The 17,798-nt window shown below is 44.0% G+C and overlaps 1 protein-coding gene across 3 annotated transcripts in view; it reads left to right on the top strand.

The window, feature by feature from the left end:
• The window catches only part of ASTN2 (astrotactin 2), an 826,144-nt gene that overhangs the window by 755,785 nt on the left and 52,561 nt on the right, over window positions 1-17,798 (top strand). For all 3 annotated transcript variants that reach the window (XM_046684656.1, XM_046684665.1, XM_046684648.1), the window contains exon 20: window positions 17,140-17,281. In XM_046684656.1, coding sequence (XP_046540612.1) covers window positions 17,140-17,281 — 142 coding nt within the window. The remainder of the gene's footprint in view (window positions 1-17,139; window positions 17,282-17,798) is intronic.

Raw genomic sequence — 17,798 nt, 5'->3', positions numbered from 1 at the left:
AAGAGATCATGTATGTAGAGCCCCAATCACAGTTCCCAGCCTGCGGCATGTGCACATGGCATGGCAGATGTTTTTCTCAACAGCTTCTCCCCCAAACCTATCCCCAGAGTTCCTCTAGGCCGAAGCATTATTTTAATAGATGAGAGAACCCACATCCAGAGAGGGCAGGTGAGTCATAAAGGAAGTCAGAGCACAGCCCAAATCCAAGCCCAGGTTCCTTTCTTCTCTGGGGATTCCGTGAGTCCCTCCCTCCCCTGCAGGACTTGGCTGTCCCCTGGAGGCAAGTGGAAACCTCCAGGCAAGGAAGTAAGTCATCACCTCTTTATAGAGCGGAAATTGCTCTGAAAGGGCAAGTGGACTTCTCCTGCCTAGCTCTCTGGCGCCTTGGAGATGGCTACAGCAATCCCTTCCTGCCCTCTTCCCACATTCTCCTGACTTGATACCACTCCCTTCCTCCTTCTGACTGCCGGTTGCTGGTCTGGAAGATGGCTCTGCTGCCTGCTCCCAGCCAAGAACCAGTGCTCTGCGTTTTCTACAGGATGGCCCTGGCAAGGCCTGTGTCTTGGTGGAGAACATATGGGGAAATCACTCCTAATGCCTCCATCTCCTGTGGCTTCTCACCTAAGCAACAGAATCCCAAGTAACACCCACTCCCCAGTGTTTATTTTGGAGGTGAAGGGGAGCAATAACAGGAAATACAACTTGATGGGATAGAAAGAACTTTGGATTTGAGTCTGACAGCTCAGCTTGTGAGGCCCACCTCTATCACTTACCAGCTGAAGGGCTTTGGAGAAGTTTCTTTACCTCCCCAGGCCTCCGTTTATTCACATGTAAAATGGGAATCAGAATGCCAGCCTGGCTAGATCTTGCATGTTTCATGAGGAACTATGTGTTAACTTATTCAATGTACACTTATTGAGCACCTACTATGCACCAAACACTATTCTAGATCCAGCAGTGAACAAAACAAAGTGCCTCCTGTCATAGAGCTTGTATTCCAGTGTTGGGAGGTAGGGGCGATGATGATAAAATAATAGATACACAGTATAATATCAAAGTGTAAGATGTACTTGAAAGAAAAATAAAGCATGGGATGAGGATAGAGGTTGGGGGATGGCATTTTAGCTAAGGTAATCAGGGAATACCTCTCTGCCGATGTGACTTCAGAGCCACTGAAGTGGAGTCAGCCAGGGGAGAGAACAGGAGGCTCTAGTGCACCTGTAGCAAGGCCCTGGGTCACTTAGGTGTTCGAGACTATGGTAAGGAGTTAGTAGATATGGATGCCATGTACGCTGTAAAGTTCTAGCCCAATGTGAGCATCCTTGGCCAATATCCACTGCCCCTTGCCTTGGAAACATATTTTATGGGTCAAGGGCAAGCATTGGACCAGACGCTTTGTATCACATTAAATCCTTACAACATTTCATCAGAGTGGGAGTTCTTATTCCCATTTACACAAGAAGGTGCTGAAGCCAGAAAACCCAGTTCTGTTGGTATCAGACTCCTGGCTTCGATTTTTTTTTAATTTTAAATTCTTGATGGCTATCCATGTCCATTGCATCCATTGGGTAGTCAGTGAGGGAGAGGTGGAAACAAGGAGGCAAGCTAGGTAACAGGGAAAAATGGGCAGGAGCCACCATGGTGTCCCCAGAGCAGAAACTCCATGAATACGTCATCCAGATGGCTCCATTCATCAACAACCTCAGTGCGCTTAAAGGGATGAGTAGACTGTGGGACAGAGGAAAACACACAGAATGAGAAGTCAGCTGCTTTCATTGTTGGCCGCTGCTTCATGTGATGTGACTTGAAGCAAATCATCTCCCCTTGCTGGATATTGATGCCCTAATATATGAAGTAGGACCTGGTGTGCTGAGATAGTCAGTAGTGATTGAGCATGTAAAGCATTTCAGTCCTCTTTGGAGGACGTGATGCTTTCTCTGACCTCTACCCTTTCCTCCTCAAACTCAAATCTCAGCTACGCAATTTGCTGCATGACGTTCAGTGAGGTACTGCACCTTTGGGAATCTCAATATCTTCATCTGTCAATGTGAGGAAATAGCTCTTAGAATTCTTGTGAAGCTGAAATGAGATGAAGTACATGAAATACTAGGAATAGTACCTTAAAGATGGTGAGTGTTCAAATTCTTAATATTATTAGTTGAGAAGGAAAGGCCGAAATGGGAACAGTAGTTAGAGATATGTCCCACTCTCAAGGGTTTCTGTAAGCATCAGACATCATTAAGTGCTTAATAAACACTAGTTGTTATTATTTCTCCTGTTATACTTCCAGTGAAGTGAGTTGTCATCTTAGACCCCGCAGTCCAGGTGGTCCCTCTCGCATCTGACCTTCCCTACCCTCTCTCTTGCCCTCCTCTCTGTCCTGATCTTGGCTGAGCTCCATCCCAGGAATGTCACGTACAGTAGCACAGTATGGCAGTGCAGAAGGCTACCACGTTGAACAGCTCACCATTCCAATTATAGGCATCGTAGACGTGTGTTAGTCACTCATCACGTGTCTCATTCTAATCAATCAGATTATTAGGACAGTTTTCAGATATGTAGAAGGAAAAGGTCTTAAGGAAGGGATTTTTTTTCTAATTTGCACAGAGGCATCATATAGGCTGGCAGTGACTCTGAGCTTTAATCTTCCAGTCTATATAATGAAGGCCTAAAACAGATTTCATGCCTCAGGCTCCCCTTGGCTTTGGGTCCTTGCAGATCCAGAAGTGGGTACTGCTCAACCTATACTCATGAAATCAGTCTGCGTGACTGTGGAGAGGGTAACTGGTGTGGCTGTGACCCCTAGGAGACCTGCGGGTCCCTGGAGCCTCTGCCTTAAACCACAGGTACCAGAAAGCTGAGAGCAATAATCCTACCCTGCCTACCTCCCTGGGTTGGTGTGAGGATCAAATGAGAGAAAGAGAGTGCTTTGTAAACCTTAATGAGCTATACAAATTTGAGGGGTTACTTATATATACACACACACTCATAGATGTGAATATTGTGTGTGTGTTTATGTGTGTATATATAAATATATATGTATTGCATATGTGTGTATATATACACATACACAATACCTATATACAGATATATTTTATATATGTATACTATATATATGCAAATACTGTATGTATGTATACTATACTTTATATATATATATACACACACTATATACTACTAAATATATATGTAAAGCTATAAACTCACAGGGCTAGGTATGAATTAGAAGCTTATAAACCATGTTTACTCATTCAGTGTAACCTAAGGCATGTATTAAACAGTAGGAAAAACTGACCAGCCAAATTTTCCAAGCTTGAAAACCCTTTTATAGCATTCATTGTGGATTGAAGAGAGAACTTGTTTCCCCATCTCTATTTAAAGGAAAATTTTAATATAAATGGGGAAGCCAGGGAGTCATTTTAATAGAGTGAAAAAAAAATCTGTGTGTATGGGGGAGGGATAGATGAGGGGACTTGGAAGAAAGGCTGTCACCTACTCACTCTCCTTTCTTTACCTCCCAGGTCATTTCCCCTGGAATAGGTGGGACCAGAGGTCACTAAAGTTGCCCTGGTCAGATGCTCAAGGGTGACCATCTCTGGTGGAGGCCCTTCTGGCCTCTGAGCATCTCCAGAAATTCACCCTCCCTGTGCGATTTCAGTGGGATCCCAAGGTTCTTCTCCAGCCAGGCTTGGGGAGATATGGGCTTTGGCTGTCTTTGTTTTTGGTCCAAAGCTGAAGAGGGAAGGGAGTAGCATCCACCCTCTGGGCCCAGGGTTTGTCTCCTGTGTCCAGGGCACTGGGTAAGGCCGTGGAGAATGGAATAAGAGGAACTAGCCAGCCCTCGGGAGAGCCGAGATGTGTGCGGTGTCAACAGCCAGGTATTATCCTCTCTTCCTGGTCTTGCAGTGGAGGTTCTCAGCGTCCTGCCCTCACTCTATACATCTCTCTCTGCCTCTGTCTCTCCTATTTCTTTTCTTGTTTTGATACTCGCCCTTGCTGTTTCTGGATAGTATCTTTCCTTCCTTCCATCCTTCTTTCATTCCTTCCTTTCTTCCTTCCGTTTCTCTTAGTCTTGGTCTCCTTCTGTCTCCATTTCTCTCTGTTTTGATCTCTACCCATCTCTATCTCTCTGACTCTTTCTCTCAGTTTCTCCATATGTGTATGATTCTCTTTTTCTCTTTGTTCCTCTCTATTGCTGTCTGTTTCTACTTCATTCTCTCTGTCTCTGAATACTTACTGGCTGTGGTTCTCTCTCTGACACTGTCTTTCTCTATTCCTTCCTATTTCCTTCTCTCTCTGTGTGTCTGTCTCTGTCTCTCTCTCAGCTGGAAATCTGCCTCTCTCTGCCACCTCCCAGGTCCCACCTCCTTCTCAATGATTCACCTCAGCCCGGTGGAATGGTGTTGCTTGCACGATCCGAAAACCTGACTCATCTTTGCCAGCCTTCTCTCCACCCTCCTGAAGGCTCCCTGCTGTAGGGCCAGGGCACAAGGATGGGATGAGGAGTGGGATGTGCATTTGTGTGTGTGTGCATGTGTGTGTGTGCAAGTGTGGTGGGGGAATGAGTTGGGCGAATGGAATGGCCTCGGGATCCCATTCAGTCCTCCCTGGTGCCTTGATGGAGTCCCCAGAGGCTACTTTGGAGGGCCCTGGTCAGATTTGGGTTTGAAGCTTGGTCCCACATTAGTGGGGAGAAAGAAAGACAAAGGAGGCTCCCTTATCTACTGAAGATAATCCTGCGGCTATCTGCTAACCACAGGGGTGGAGGTATCTGTTTGGAAAAGGGAGGGACGTTTTGGGCATTCAGCAGTGTTTAATCTCTGGGCAGGTAGTTTGTGCAGCCTTGGTTTGGGAGAAGCAAGAGGTGCTAAACTCACAAGGTTGATTCACTTTCCCTGGATTGTTGAATTCCTCCTCTCCTTACCCATATGAAATGGTTCACGAATTAGTATTTTTCATAATAACAATAACAAAGCTGCCATTTATTGAATATTTCCCATGTGTCAGGCACCATGTTAAGTGCTGCATACATTGTCTAAATTAATTCTCCATGTGATTCCATTGATTCATTTGAGATAGGCCTTTTTACATCCATTTTACAGGTGAAGAAAATGGGGCTTAGAGAGTTTAAGTAACTTGCTTAGAGGAGTCGTTTAGCAAAGCTAGGATTCAAACCCAGGACTGAGCACAATATTGCCTATTCTGCTACTTTTTCTTCCCCAAAGGGGATTTGATATCTCTGTCTTGGTAAATGTAATTGTCTAAATCATTAAACGTGTGGAGGGCTCAGTAAGAGTGCATGCCTTCAAGGGTTGGCTGTAAAACTGTATTGGTCATGGTTGGGCTCACAGTCTGGATGAGGAGACAAGAGCACATGGTATAGCTACAAAAGCCCTGGATCAGGAGTCAGGAAGTGTGTGATCCAGCCCTAGTACCGCTTCAGGAAGGCATCTTCCTTTCCTGAGCTTCAGTATATCCTTCTATAGAATGAGACTTTTCTCTTTCATCTCATCTTGCCAACCTCACGGAGAACTTGTGCAGCTTAAGTATGATGAGGTAGGCTATGAATTGTAAACTCTAAAGGGCTTTACAGAAGGAGAGGGCTGTAGGAAGAGAAAGGCAGTCCTCATTGTAGAGACAAGAGTCAACGTGTTTGTGGGCAGCCAGTGAAGATGCTGATGTGATACAGCAGATGGCTTGGCTGGGCAGAAATGCCAGGGCTGGGCAGAGACCAAGAAGCAATAATATGAATGAGGGAGATTTCCTGGGGTGTGGGGGCCTGGCAGGTAGGCAGAGAGCCCAGGGAGGCTAGGAGTGGGGACCCAAAGTAATAGGCAGATGTAGAGGAAAATAATGAGGGTCACAGTGTTGGGGTTAGTCGCAGATCAAATCAGATTAAGGCGAGGAGAGTGCTTGATGCACTTTCTGTCATGGCCCTTTGCTTTGGTGGAGAGAGGTGAACCGATTTGTACAGGGAGGCAGGGGCACAGCTCCTATTCCCTGACTGTGGACTCATCTCTTTCACACAAGATCTGCTGACCTCATGGGATTGTTCTTTCCAGCACAATTTAAAGGTTGGTGCGCAAAGAAACCCTATCCCACCTTTATCCTTGTGGGCTTTCTTCTAGCTGCGATGGAGGCCATGCTTGTTCATCAACTCACTCATTCCCTAAGCCCAGGTGCAGGGTTCAGATGGTGAATAAGACAGACTGGGTCCCTTTCCATAAGTCCTCCCCATCCATGGTGGGGGGAGACCCTAAATGGGTGATTGCAGGACAATGGCTTAAGGACCACAATGGTGGGAAGCAAGGACACTGTGGGAACCCAGAGGAGATGCCTGACCCTTGCTGGATGGAGGTGTGGCCAAGGAAAGCTTTTGGAAAGATTTTGGGTATAAGCAAAAACTTAAGGTGTGAACACGAGGAGTTGTCTCAGCATGTTTACAGAGCCTTGGCTGAGTCCTCAGTTGCTTACCTCTCCAGCCTCACCCCTCCCTCGATTCATTCAATGGATCTTTAATGAATGGCTACTGTGTCCCCCACACTCTGCTAGACACTGGGGACACCATAAACAAGATGGAACAAGACGGACAAGACTCCTGAACTCATGGAGCTAACCTTTTAGTAATTGAATGAAAATAAAGAGATAAATAAATGAACACAGTAACTCCAGGTTGTCACAAGAGTTCTATGATAAGGAATAATAGAACGGGGGCAGTGTGGATCTGCATTAGATAGGGTGGTGCAGAGGGCTCTAACAAGGTAGAACTTCAGCTGAAATGAAGGAAGAGAAACCAGCTCTGCAGTGAGTCGGGAGGAGAAGAGATCTGGAAGGTCCAGTACCTAGAAGCTAGTCCTAAATTTCCCGACATTAGAGCATCCTCGTTCTGCCATCATCTTTCTCTTTTCCTGTGACACAGGAATTCCTCTGTGTCACCTGTGGGCATATTTCCAGGTTGGCAAAGGTCCTTCATCATCATACTTTCTGTGCCCTGCTGTGTCCCGGGGGCTAAACACCAACGTACCTCAGTACCTCCCAAAGGATGGCCTCCTTTCCCTTCTTCTAACTCCAAAAGCACCCATCTGATATGTTCATCACCTCACCTGGCACTTGTGGAGTTCCCTTAGCAACAGTCCCTTACCTATGCATCACAGTTTGCAGATTCAAAGTACTTTGATGGACTTAATTCACTTCTCATGACCCCCCTGTAGAGTGGACACTGACATCCTCATTTTAGAGACAAGGAGACTGAGTAGTTCATAGAGACAGAACAATTAGGAAGTGTATGTTGTGGTGGAAAAACCACAGCCTCTGGAATTGGATCAACCCAGGTTCAAGTCCCAGCTTCACAATGTAGTAGCTGTGTGGTTGGGCAACTTGCCCCGACTCTCTGAGCCTCCCTTCTCTTTTCGACAAAATGAGAATAATAACTCCAGCTCTGCCAGATTATATGCTGTTTCATCACATTTGTGGTCAAAGGGGCTATTAGGGCCCACCATCAGCACACAAGGTTTCTGCCTTTTTGCACAGAGAGGGAGACGTCAAATGAAGTGTTCAGCCCATAGAAAGTTGGAAGTGTTAGGGGAACTGAGAATCTGATGAGAAGCACATTTTGTACACTTGGTTCTTTCCACTTCACAATAGTATAACATTTAGGAATGTGATTTAAAAAAGGAAAGAAAGAAAAGAAAACCCTCTGTGGATGAGTGCTACGATGGCAGTAGACACACACTGCGGTTCTCAAAGAGTAATGGTAATGGGGGTGGGGCTTGGCATTCCTTCACCCTTCCTCCTCCTCCGCAGTCTGGTCCTCTCCTTACACATGTTAGCAATACCCACTCCAGCCAAATGTATTAGCATCATTTGTCCTCGAGATGGTGGAAATGACGAGGGCTTTTGTGGCCCTAATTAATCCAACTGTAGAAAAGGGCAGGCTCTATTAGCCAAGTGCATATTAATGCTGAGGTTAATATGAAATTCTGTATTGATAACAACTTGTAGGACTCTTTGGCAGGTTGCTCGTAAAAGCAACCATTGCAATTCCCCCTTGCTAAGCTGTGAGTACCACAGGGAAGGGGTTCACCCTTGTGGCTCAGCGCTGTGTCCGCCGTGGCTAATCCTTTCCCTGGTACCTAGTAGGTGTTCAATAACTGTTTGCAGACTGTTTTAACAGTGGGGCTAACAGGTTTGTCCCAGACCTCAGTGTGGAAGGCACATCAATTGCTCTTTCTATACATTCCTCAAAGGCAGAAATTGGGTCTCTGTAGCAGATGCCGCTGGGGTTGTGCCATATCCTCTTGGCCCATGGCTATTTCAGCCACAGCTATGGTGGGCAGTTCTGTGCACAACCAGGCTCACCTTGTGCTGCTGGTGACCTGAAATGCATGCTTCCACTTTCTGCCCCATAGCTTTGTGCAAGATTGAGGGAGCTCCGTAGGTCCATGTGTAAGCACAGCTAAAAAGTTTGGAGAAATTTATACTCCCAGGAAGAATCTCAATCAATGGACGTCAGGAATTGGAAGATAAGTGGTCAAGCTCCCTGACTTTCTGCCAAACAATTCTGGGAGACATCCTATGTACTTCTTAGATGGTCCCTGGAGAATAGAACCCACGTCACTCACAGTAGCCAATGACATGACATACCTCTCTATTGACTTTCCCTCTCCCCTACCTTAGCCTCCCCTTTTCCCCACGCCCGGTTCCTGGGATCACCTCCCAAATAACCTATCTGTACCCAAGCCATTCTCTGAGGCTCTGCTTTCCAGGGAATGCAAACTAAGACATTCTTCCTCATGCTGTGTTCCCAGCCATCAGCTAGTTTACAGGACGTAGTAAATACGTTCACTCCCTTGACAAATATTTATGGAGAACCTGCTGCGTACAGGCACCGTGGGGAGTGAACAGTCATTTCTCCATGGAGCTTACACTGGGAGATACAGACAATACAGTAATTCATCAATACATGAAAGATAGCAATAAGTTTTATGAAGAGAAGTAAAGTAGGGAGAGGGAAGAGAGAGTGATTAGATTAGATTGAGTAGCTGGAGAAGGCCTTTCTGAGGAAGCAAGGTTTAAGCAGCGATTTGGGAAAGGAGAGGGAGTGAGCCATGCGAAGATTTGGGGAAAGCTCTCTAGGAGTGGAGACCACAGATGCAGAGGGCCTGCAGTAGGTTCAAGGAAGAGGAAGAATGCCTGCATGGCTGCAGTGAGGGGATGAGGAAGGGAGCACAGGCGATGAGGTCAGCAGGCAGGGCTGGAGGAGGCAGGATGTTGGAAATACTCAGTGATTCTTTTTGAATAATGAAATCTTTGTGTCCTTTCCCTGAGGCAGTGTTTTATGGTGGGAAAGATTCAGGTTTTGGAGTCCGACAGTTCTGGATTTGAAGTCCAGCCTTGTTATTTAAATGGAGTGTGACCTTGGGCAACTTGCTTAATACTTGTGAACACTTTTTTTTCGTTTAGAAAATGGCAATCATAAAACCTACCGGATAAGATTTGTATCTGGTAGGACTCTTGGTTGCAAGTAACAGAAAAACAAATGGAAACTAGCATTGGCAGAATAGGAAAAATACTGACTTATGTATTTGAAACATCCAAGGGTACATCTAGCTTTAGACACGACTGCTCCAAGGCCTCAAATGATGTCATCAGGACTTGGTCTCTGTCCCAGGAATCAGTCTGATTGATCAGACTAACTGCTCACTTGTTCATCTCTTTTTGGCGTCTGACATGGGATACCAGGCCATTGATCACATGCCCAGCTCTGGAGGAGGGTGGAGGCCTTAGGTCCACCTAAATCTTATAGACTGAAGTTGGGGAAGAGCTGGTTTCCCAATGGAAAACTGGGATGCTATTGGCAGAAGGTGGAGGCAGGGGTTTAGAGCAAGTCAAACCAACAGATACCCACTTGAGAGCTGGCCTGAGGATGAGCCAGAAGTCCTTTAGAACAAGGCCTGGCACGTGGGAGCCCTCAGCAGATATTTGCTAGGCCATCACTGCCATTTTTGCCACCGCTATTTTTTTGGCAGTCCCTTCTTTCCTGTACCAAGGGAGTCTTATGCACTCCTGAAAGAGATCACACATGAGGCAGCCTGGCTCTCCTAAAAGAGAGTTCTACCACCAGTTGCTGGTGTTGGGGAGATGGGGGTGGATCAGGCATCAACCACTGAAGTTCAGTTTCACAGAATTCCACAAATATCTGTATGGCCAGCCCCATGCTGGGTCCTGGTGACACAGAAGTGACCAAAACACTGCTCCCGCTGTAAGCATCTCACAGTCTGGAAGCAAATGTTCAGTCAGGAAAGCACAGACTTTGGGTCTCAAATGTCCTGGTTCTCACCTTTACTGTGCCTTCCTTAAACCTATTTCCTCATTTGCAAAAGCACAGTTAACCTAATTCATCAGTTTGTACTGAATATTAACCAAGACAGGGTTGTTTTGAATGTTTATTCAAGACTATATAAGTAAAAAATATCTAGCGCTGTTGATGCCCCATAATAGGAGCTAAATAAACATTTTCTTTCCCTCTATTCTTGCCTCCTTCCTTCCTTTTTCCTGTCTTCCCTCCTTCTTTTTAAAATTACTTCCTTTTCTAGAAAAAGGAAAGGTTCTAGGAAGTTAGGTATTATGTAATGTATCTAAAAGCAGCTGAATTTGATCACTAAAAATTTTGCCGTCAGACAAACCAGTGAGACCTGATGGGGGTAGGAGAGCGCTAACATTGGTACACCATCCGTGTAGCAGGTATGCCGCATATATTATCTTATTTATTCCTTGCCTGATTCTCTGGTGGTCCTCTCCTTTCCAGATAAAGAAGCAGTCTCTGAGAGTGTAATCATCCATCCCTGGACAATATAGTTCCCAAGTGGTGAAGCCTGGCTTCAAAGGCAGGTCTCACCTGCCCCCCCAAAACCCACTCTCTTTCCCATATCTCTTCCTGCCATTATGATTAAGGTGAGAATCATCACACGCTGGTTCTGCAGATTTAAAATAGCATCACGTTTCAGAAGAAATAAACCAACTGCAGCCAATAGATGTGAGCCCCTCAGAGATGCATTTTGTCACTGACAAGGCCTCAGAATGAATTTCTGCATTTGCCCAAGTAAGGAAAGGTGGGGCAGCGCAGAACCCTGTTTCTCCCTGAGCACCCCAGCCAGGAGCATCTGTAGGTTAGAGAGAGGCCAGACCCAGAGTGGCCTCTAAATCCCCTTGGCGTTTCCTGAAAAGACTGCGGAGTCCTGAGCAGGGACCTTTCTCCCCACCTGGGCTAAATAACTCTCTGCTCCCGCCCCTTCCGTTTTGGAATTTCTTTGCTGCTTTTCTCCCAACCTGTTTTCAATTTGCTCTTGTGGCCGGCTTTGACTGTGACCTCAACTCAATCAGAAGCCAGAGAGCGAGGGGAGGAAGAGAGGGAGAGGGAAAGCGAGGAGGAAGAGGGTTGAGGGAGTGATGAAAGGAGAGGGAAAGAGAGAACTGAGGCAGGGGGTGGGGCGTGTAGAAAAATTGCTCTGTGCTTTGTTGGGTTGGTTCTGAAGCTTCAGCAGAATCCTGATTGACCTTTTCTGGGGATGGTAATGAGAGCAAGGCTCGAGTCTGAGTGGATAAAGAAATGTGTGGGGGTCTGGCCCGAGCCCACTCGGGTTACAGCCCCAGAAGAGCCATAATGGGGAACAGGCACATTCCTGTACAGCGACTCCCAACTCCCTATCTGTTTTCAAGGAAAGAAAAACAGAAAAAGAATGTTAGAGTCTTGGAAAGGCCTGGGCGAGGCGGCAGCAGCAGCAGCCTGGGTCTCGGAGGGTCCTGCCACGTGGCCATAACAATGGTCCAGGGAGCGGGGACAGAGGTAACCTAGTGGAAGACACATGGAGCTCAGAGGCAAAAGAGCTGGGTTTGATTCTGGTCTCTGCCCCAGAGTGGCTGCGAAGCCTTGAATGGGGGTGCAACATTCCTGAGCCTCTGCATTTCTGTCAGGGAATGGCAGAATTTTGGGTTTCAAACATTTTAGGCAATAAAATTTTTCTGCTAACGTTTTTAAAAGTCCCCCCTCCACCAAACCTGATGGTTGAAGGTTAGTGTGGGTATAGAAAGACAGATTTCAGCCCCTGCCACATCTGCTGTTCCGTCTTACCCCTGGAGTTCTAGATACGATAGTTCCGCCTTATCCGTGGGGGATATGCTCCAAGACCCCCAGGGGATGCCCGGAAACTGCAGGTAGTACTGAACCCTATATATACTATGTTTTTTCCTGTACTGACATATCTATGGTAAAGTTATATTTATAAATTAGGAACCATAATAGATTAAGAACAATAACTTCTCTTTGGCATATCTAAATTGCCACCATCACTACTCTTGCTTTTTGGGGACTCATTAAGGAAAATAAAGGTTAGTTGAACACAAGCAATGTGGTACCACAATAGTAGATCTGATAACTGAGAAGGCTAATAAGTGACTAATGGTGGGTAGTATGTACAGCGTGGATACGCAGGACAAACAGATGATTCACATCCTGAGGGATGGAGCGGGACAGCATGAGATTTCATGCTACTGAGATTGGCGCACAATTTAAAACTTACGAATCGTTTATTTGTGGAATTTTCCAGTTAATATCTTCAGACCACAGTTGACTGCGGGTAACTGAAACCACAGAAAGTGAAACCGTGGATATGGGGGGGACTACTGTATTCTAATTTGCAAACCACTGTTAGAATATGTTACGTATTGGAACTCAGTGAATTTCTCAGCGATTCCAAGTTTAAGAAGGTGGTGTGGTAGAACTATGTGCCTGGCATGGAGTAAATGCCCAGTAAATGTAGCTCACGTGTTGGAAACAGTTGGATAGAAACTGAGGAGCAAGGACTCCTGGGGCAGCTGTGGAAGCTCTGCAGTTCTCAGCAATTTTATCTCATGGGTTGGCTGATATGTATTACCTCATAGGCTACAGGAGTCAAGAGATAAAATTTTTGTTCCAGGTCTACCTCCCACTTTGTATATGACAATGGACACGCCACTTCCCTTCTCTGGCTTCAGTTTTGTCACCTGGAAAAGGAGCAGGTTGGATAAAAATAATCTCTAAGTGTCCTTATGTCTCCTCAGTTATGATGACATCAACAATAATAACAAAAACAACAAAAATAGTAGTTGATATATTTTTGAGCTCTTACTATGTGCTGTACATTGTGCTAATTGGTTTGCAAACAATATATACAATATTTTGTATGATGTTCACAACAATACTGTAAGTTAGAGACTATTATTATACCCATTACACATATGAGAAAATAGATATAGAGAGTCAAGGAACCTGTCCAAGGCAAGCTGTAAGTGGGGGTGTACCAGGGTTTAATCCTAGACAGTATAAATTCAGAACCCAGCCTCTTAACCACTACACTATATTATTTTTCATTCAATTGTACTGCTGCCAGATGCGGAGTATGGTATATTGTGGAACCACAACACGTGTCAAGTTGCACTGATTTGCATTTGTGCATAGAGAAGCACCCCTTAGTCCCCTGCTCCACTAGGTGAGGAAGGCCAGTGAGGGATTGCCCTGTTTACCTGTCTCCGTCTAGGTTGCATTTAAACCTTCTGGAATAGAGTGCCAAGAAAAGCAATCTTACAATTTACTTTATGAGTCTGTCCTTTTATTTAACAACCCTTCCTGTTGTCAGATTACAAGCTGTAGAAGGTCAGGGACCATTTCTTTTATTGTCTCATTCTCCAAGCCCCTAGAGCTAAGAGAGTGGCATGAATTCAATTGCAAACTGAACAGAATTGAGAAAACATGCTTTCAAACACTATCTTTCTTAAACTTTCTCTAGGAGGCAGCATAGTATAAAAGAAAAGGTATGGCTTTGGAGTTAGGAGGCTATGGGTTCAAATCTCAGCTCTATCCCTTCCTAAAATTGTGAGCTTAACCTCAGCTTTACAGTGGCGTTGTTGACATTTACCTCATTAGGACTGAATGTTATGAGAAGTAAAAGGAAAAAAGCAAAGTTGGTTTAACTCTTTTTATTTGAAGGTCATTATGTATATATAGTCCCAACTAGAACTGGGAACTCAATATTCCTATAATGTCCTTGATGTGACTAGTTATATATTGGACATTATAAGGATGTTGTTATCTAGTTTCTTCACTTGAATTAAACCTTTAAACTGTAGAGATGTGTGCTGATCTTATTCACCTGACATATTTATGGGGCTTTTATCCATCATCTGAATTATTCTGAAATGCATGGAAATATCTGGAAAGCTATGCCCATTTGAAAATGAATGTCAACCATCTTTTGGCTTGAAGACAGTTAAATACAGGCCACAAGCCATGCTGAATTCCCTCATGAAGGGCCAACTCTTTCAATGGCTATCTGGAAACAAATTGAAAAGCAGACAGACATGGATCCAAGCTCAAAGAAAACAAATGTAAGCAGCCAGACTTGGAATCCTGAGAAACCAAGAGAAACAAAGCCCTCAGTCCATCCAGTGAATAATTCCATGTTTTTCCCCCTTTTTCTTCATTTTTCACACCATGCATTGCTCTGCTCTGCGACCTATTGGAGGAGAGACATTGTTGGTTTATGGTTTTACTATGGAAGAAGCTGACATAAGAGGCCTAAAGCAGAAATGGGGGATCCCAAAATCTGTGATGAACAAAGGTTTTGTTTACCTTTTCATTTTCCAGCAAATCTCTAGTTCTAGACAAAGAATTTTCCCCTAGACTCATACTTTCTTTCGAGTTTCCAAACTCATAAAAGAGTTATTGACCCCTCGTTCAGAAAGGAAAACTGAGACTTTGAGAGGTTAAGGGGCTTGCAATAAATAGTGAAACTAGACTACATTTCCAAATCTGTCTGGCAATAGCAGCTGAACTTACGTGTCGCTGACATTGGCCTGATTCCGACACTTGCTCTGGCATCTACATATCAAGTCCATAAACTGCATGTTGTGTCTGTAAAAAGTGGAAAACAGAAAAACACTACCCATCAGATCTGCTGTATTGGACCATAGAACTTTTGTTTACCTGAATCTCAGGGCCATCCAGACAATTCAGTTAGACAGGTATTACATGATTCTCTTGTGAGTGAAGAATGAAACTTTTCTTTGAAAGATCAGTAAGAAATGACCTGTATATTCTGCCCACCCAGTTCCCTGGTAGAGAAGTGCCATGTGTTTCCTCTGAGTCTCAGTCTTCTCAGACACTTGGCTAACATTACTGTGCCATGATGGTTTCATTATATTGGATTGTCCTTAACTCCAAGTAGAGAGGATATAGTTGGACGAACATCCCCCTCTTGTTTATTATTGAGAATATATGTGAGTAGAGAATGTGAGGCACTCCATATCAGGCGTGAAAGAGAACAAAGAATCAACAGTTGGGAGGCCTCATACCATTTCATACTGTGTGGTATAAAATACCTCACATGACCATTTTGATCCTAAATCATCCAATTTCAGAATTAGAAGGGAGCTTAGAGCCCGTTTAGTCTGGCTCATTTATCTTACCTATTTTTAAGTAATTTTTATTGGTTTTTTTTCTTTATTACAAAAGCAAGACATGTTCATTGTAGATAATTTTAAGGTAGAGATAAGCAAAAATACGAGAGAAAAAGTACCCTTTGTCTCACTTTCCAGACAAAGCCACTATTACATACTTGCTACATTTTTTCCTTTTCTTTCTAAATAGATATACATGTAAAATTTCCACCAAAAACCAGATTATTCTGTAATAGTGTAACCTGTTTTTTAACTTAACATGTCATGAATATCTTTTTATATAACTTTATATTCTTCCACAATATTATTTTAATTATTTTAATATAAAATATTCTATTGCATCATTGAATTATAATTGATATTGATGTTTCAACATCACTGAACATTTAGTTGTTTGTAAATCCTTGCTAGTTTAAATAGCATTGCAGTGTTTATCCTCGTAACTTAGTCTTTGTGCACATTTATGTTTTTATTTTATTTTTCCAAAAATCCTAATAGTGATTCTAGCACCTTTTACAGAGGAGAAAATTAAGGTGTAGAGATGGAACATAGTTGCCCAAAGCTATACAGCAAATTCTTCACAGACGAAGACTAGATCTCAAGATTCCAAATGTTCAGTTAATCTTTCCAGTCTCCATCTAGTCTTCTTTCTTAGTCCGATTTCCAGTAAACTTCATCTGCTTCCTAAAATCTGATGGCTAGATTGACTTTTAGAAATTATAGCATTGAGAGCACTTGTACTTCCGCTGTTCCTTCCTGTCCCATGACCTTCATCACTAATCAATCATGGAAATTTTTCCCTCTTAGCTGGACCATGTCTCTCTCCATCTCAACATAACACTCCATGAATCCATTACCAGTCCATAAGAGTGACCATGTGACATGAAACTTATTTTACATCCTTAGTCCAACTCCTTCATTATGCAAGGAAGGAACATGCAGCTCCAAGAAGGGAGGGCCTTGCTCAAGGAGTTAAGAGGAAGTTAAAGGCAATGACAAGGCCAGAATAGCTAGTCTGGACAGAAAGTACTGTCCCCCTATTGCCTTTTCATGCATTTTTATCACACAATAGTTTACCTCATTTGCACCTTGCTACAATCTTAAAAAGGTAGGTATTAGTATTTCTACTTTACAGTTGAGAAAATTCAGGCATAAATTTATTATGATTATTATATATATTTTTTTAGAGGTATGCATTTTGGTGAGGAAGATTGGCCCTGAGCTAACATCTGTTGCCAATCTTCCTCTTTTTTTTCTTTCTTTTTTTTCTCTCCAAAGCCCCAGTCCATAGTTGTATATCCTAGTTGTAGGTCATTCTAGTTCTTCTATTTGGGATGCCACCACAGCATGGCTTGTTGAGTGGTGTGTAGGTCCACGCCCAGGATTCGAACTGGTGAACCCTGGTCTGCCAAACCGGAGCGTGTGAACTTAATCACTTGGCAACGGACCCGGCCCTCAGGCATAAATTTAAACAAAGAGTCATCAGGGCAAGATACTAATCTGTGTCATTTTCATATCCTGTGCTTGTTCTGTCCACTAATCCTCTTCATAATGGTATTCAGACATTTGATGGGTTTGGACAACAGCAAGAATGTCTGCTCACCAAGGCCTGAGCTGGGGAGCTCATCTTTCTTTGTCTCCCTCCAGGAGAATTCCTGAGTTTTGCTGATGACTTGCTCTCTGGCCTGGGCACATCTTGTGTAGCAGCTGGTCGAAGCCATGGAGAGGTCCCTGAAGTCAGTATCTACTCCGTCATCTTCAAGTGTCTGGAGCCCGACGGTCTCTACAAGTAAGACATTTTGGGTGCATGGGGAATATGAAGTAGACAGAATGATTTTAAGTCTGGGCAGCAAGGCATGAGTAATCTGTCCAGGTTAGCCAAATGTTTTATAGGCCAGCCTTTGTGTGTACCTTGAGATGCTAAGATTTAGAGTGTCCATTGGAGAAATGTAGCCATAATGAGTCACAGAATCATATAAGGTTGGTGCTGAAAGGCCCGGGGAGGCCAGAAACTCAAAACCACTTCCCCTACTGATGAAGAATCTGCAGCCCAGAGAGGGAAAGTGGCAAGTTAACAAGAAGGGCCGGGAGAGGAGTCCCTGCCTGGTGTTCTTTTCTCAATTCCATGCTATCTCCTCTGAAAAATATTAGATTAGCATATCTGAAGTACATTTACACAGTGTATATGTATATACATATAATTTTTTATTATTCGATCTAGCCAGCCCTTAGAAATAGTGCCATTATCACTCCTTCATAAAGTATATTAGAGTTCTTGCATCCAAACTTCTGGAAATGCAAAAGGA

The sequence above is a fragment of the Equus quagga genome, chromosome 1, assembly GCF_021613505.1.
Source record: "Equus quagga isolate Etosha38 chromosome 1, UCLA_HA_Equagga_1.0, whole genome shotgun sequence".
Taxonomy (NCBI): domain Eukaryota; kingdom Metazoa; phylum Chordata; class Mammalia; order Perissodactyla; family Equidae; genus Equus; species Equus quagga.
Note: the sequence above shows the minus strand (reverse complement) of the source record. Positions and strands in the feature narration are given on the sequence as shown.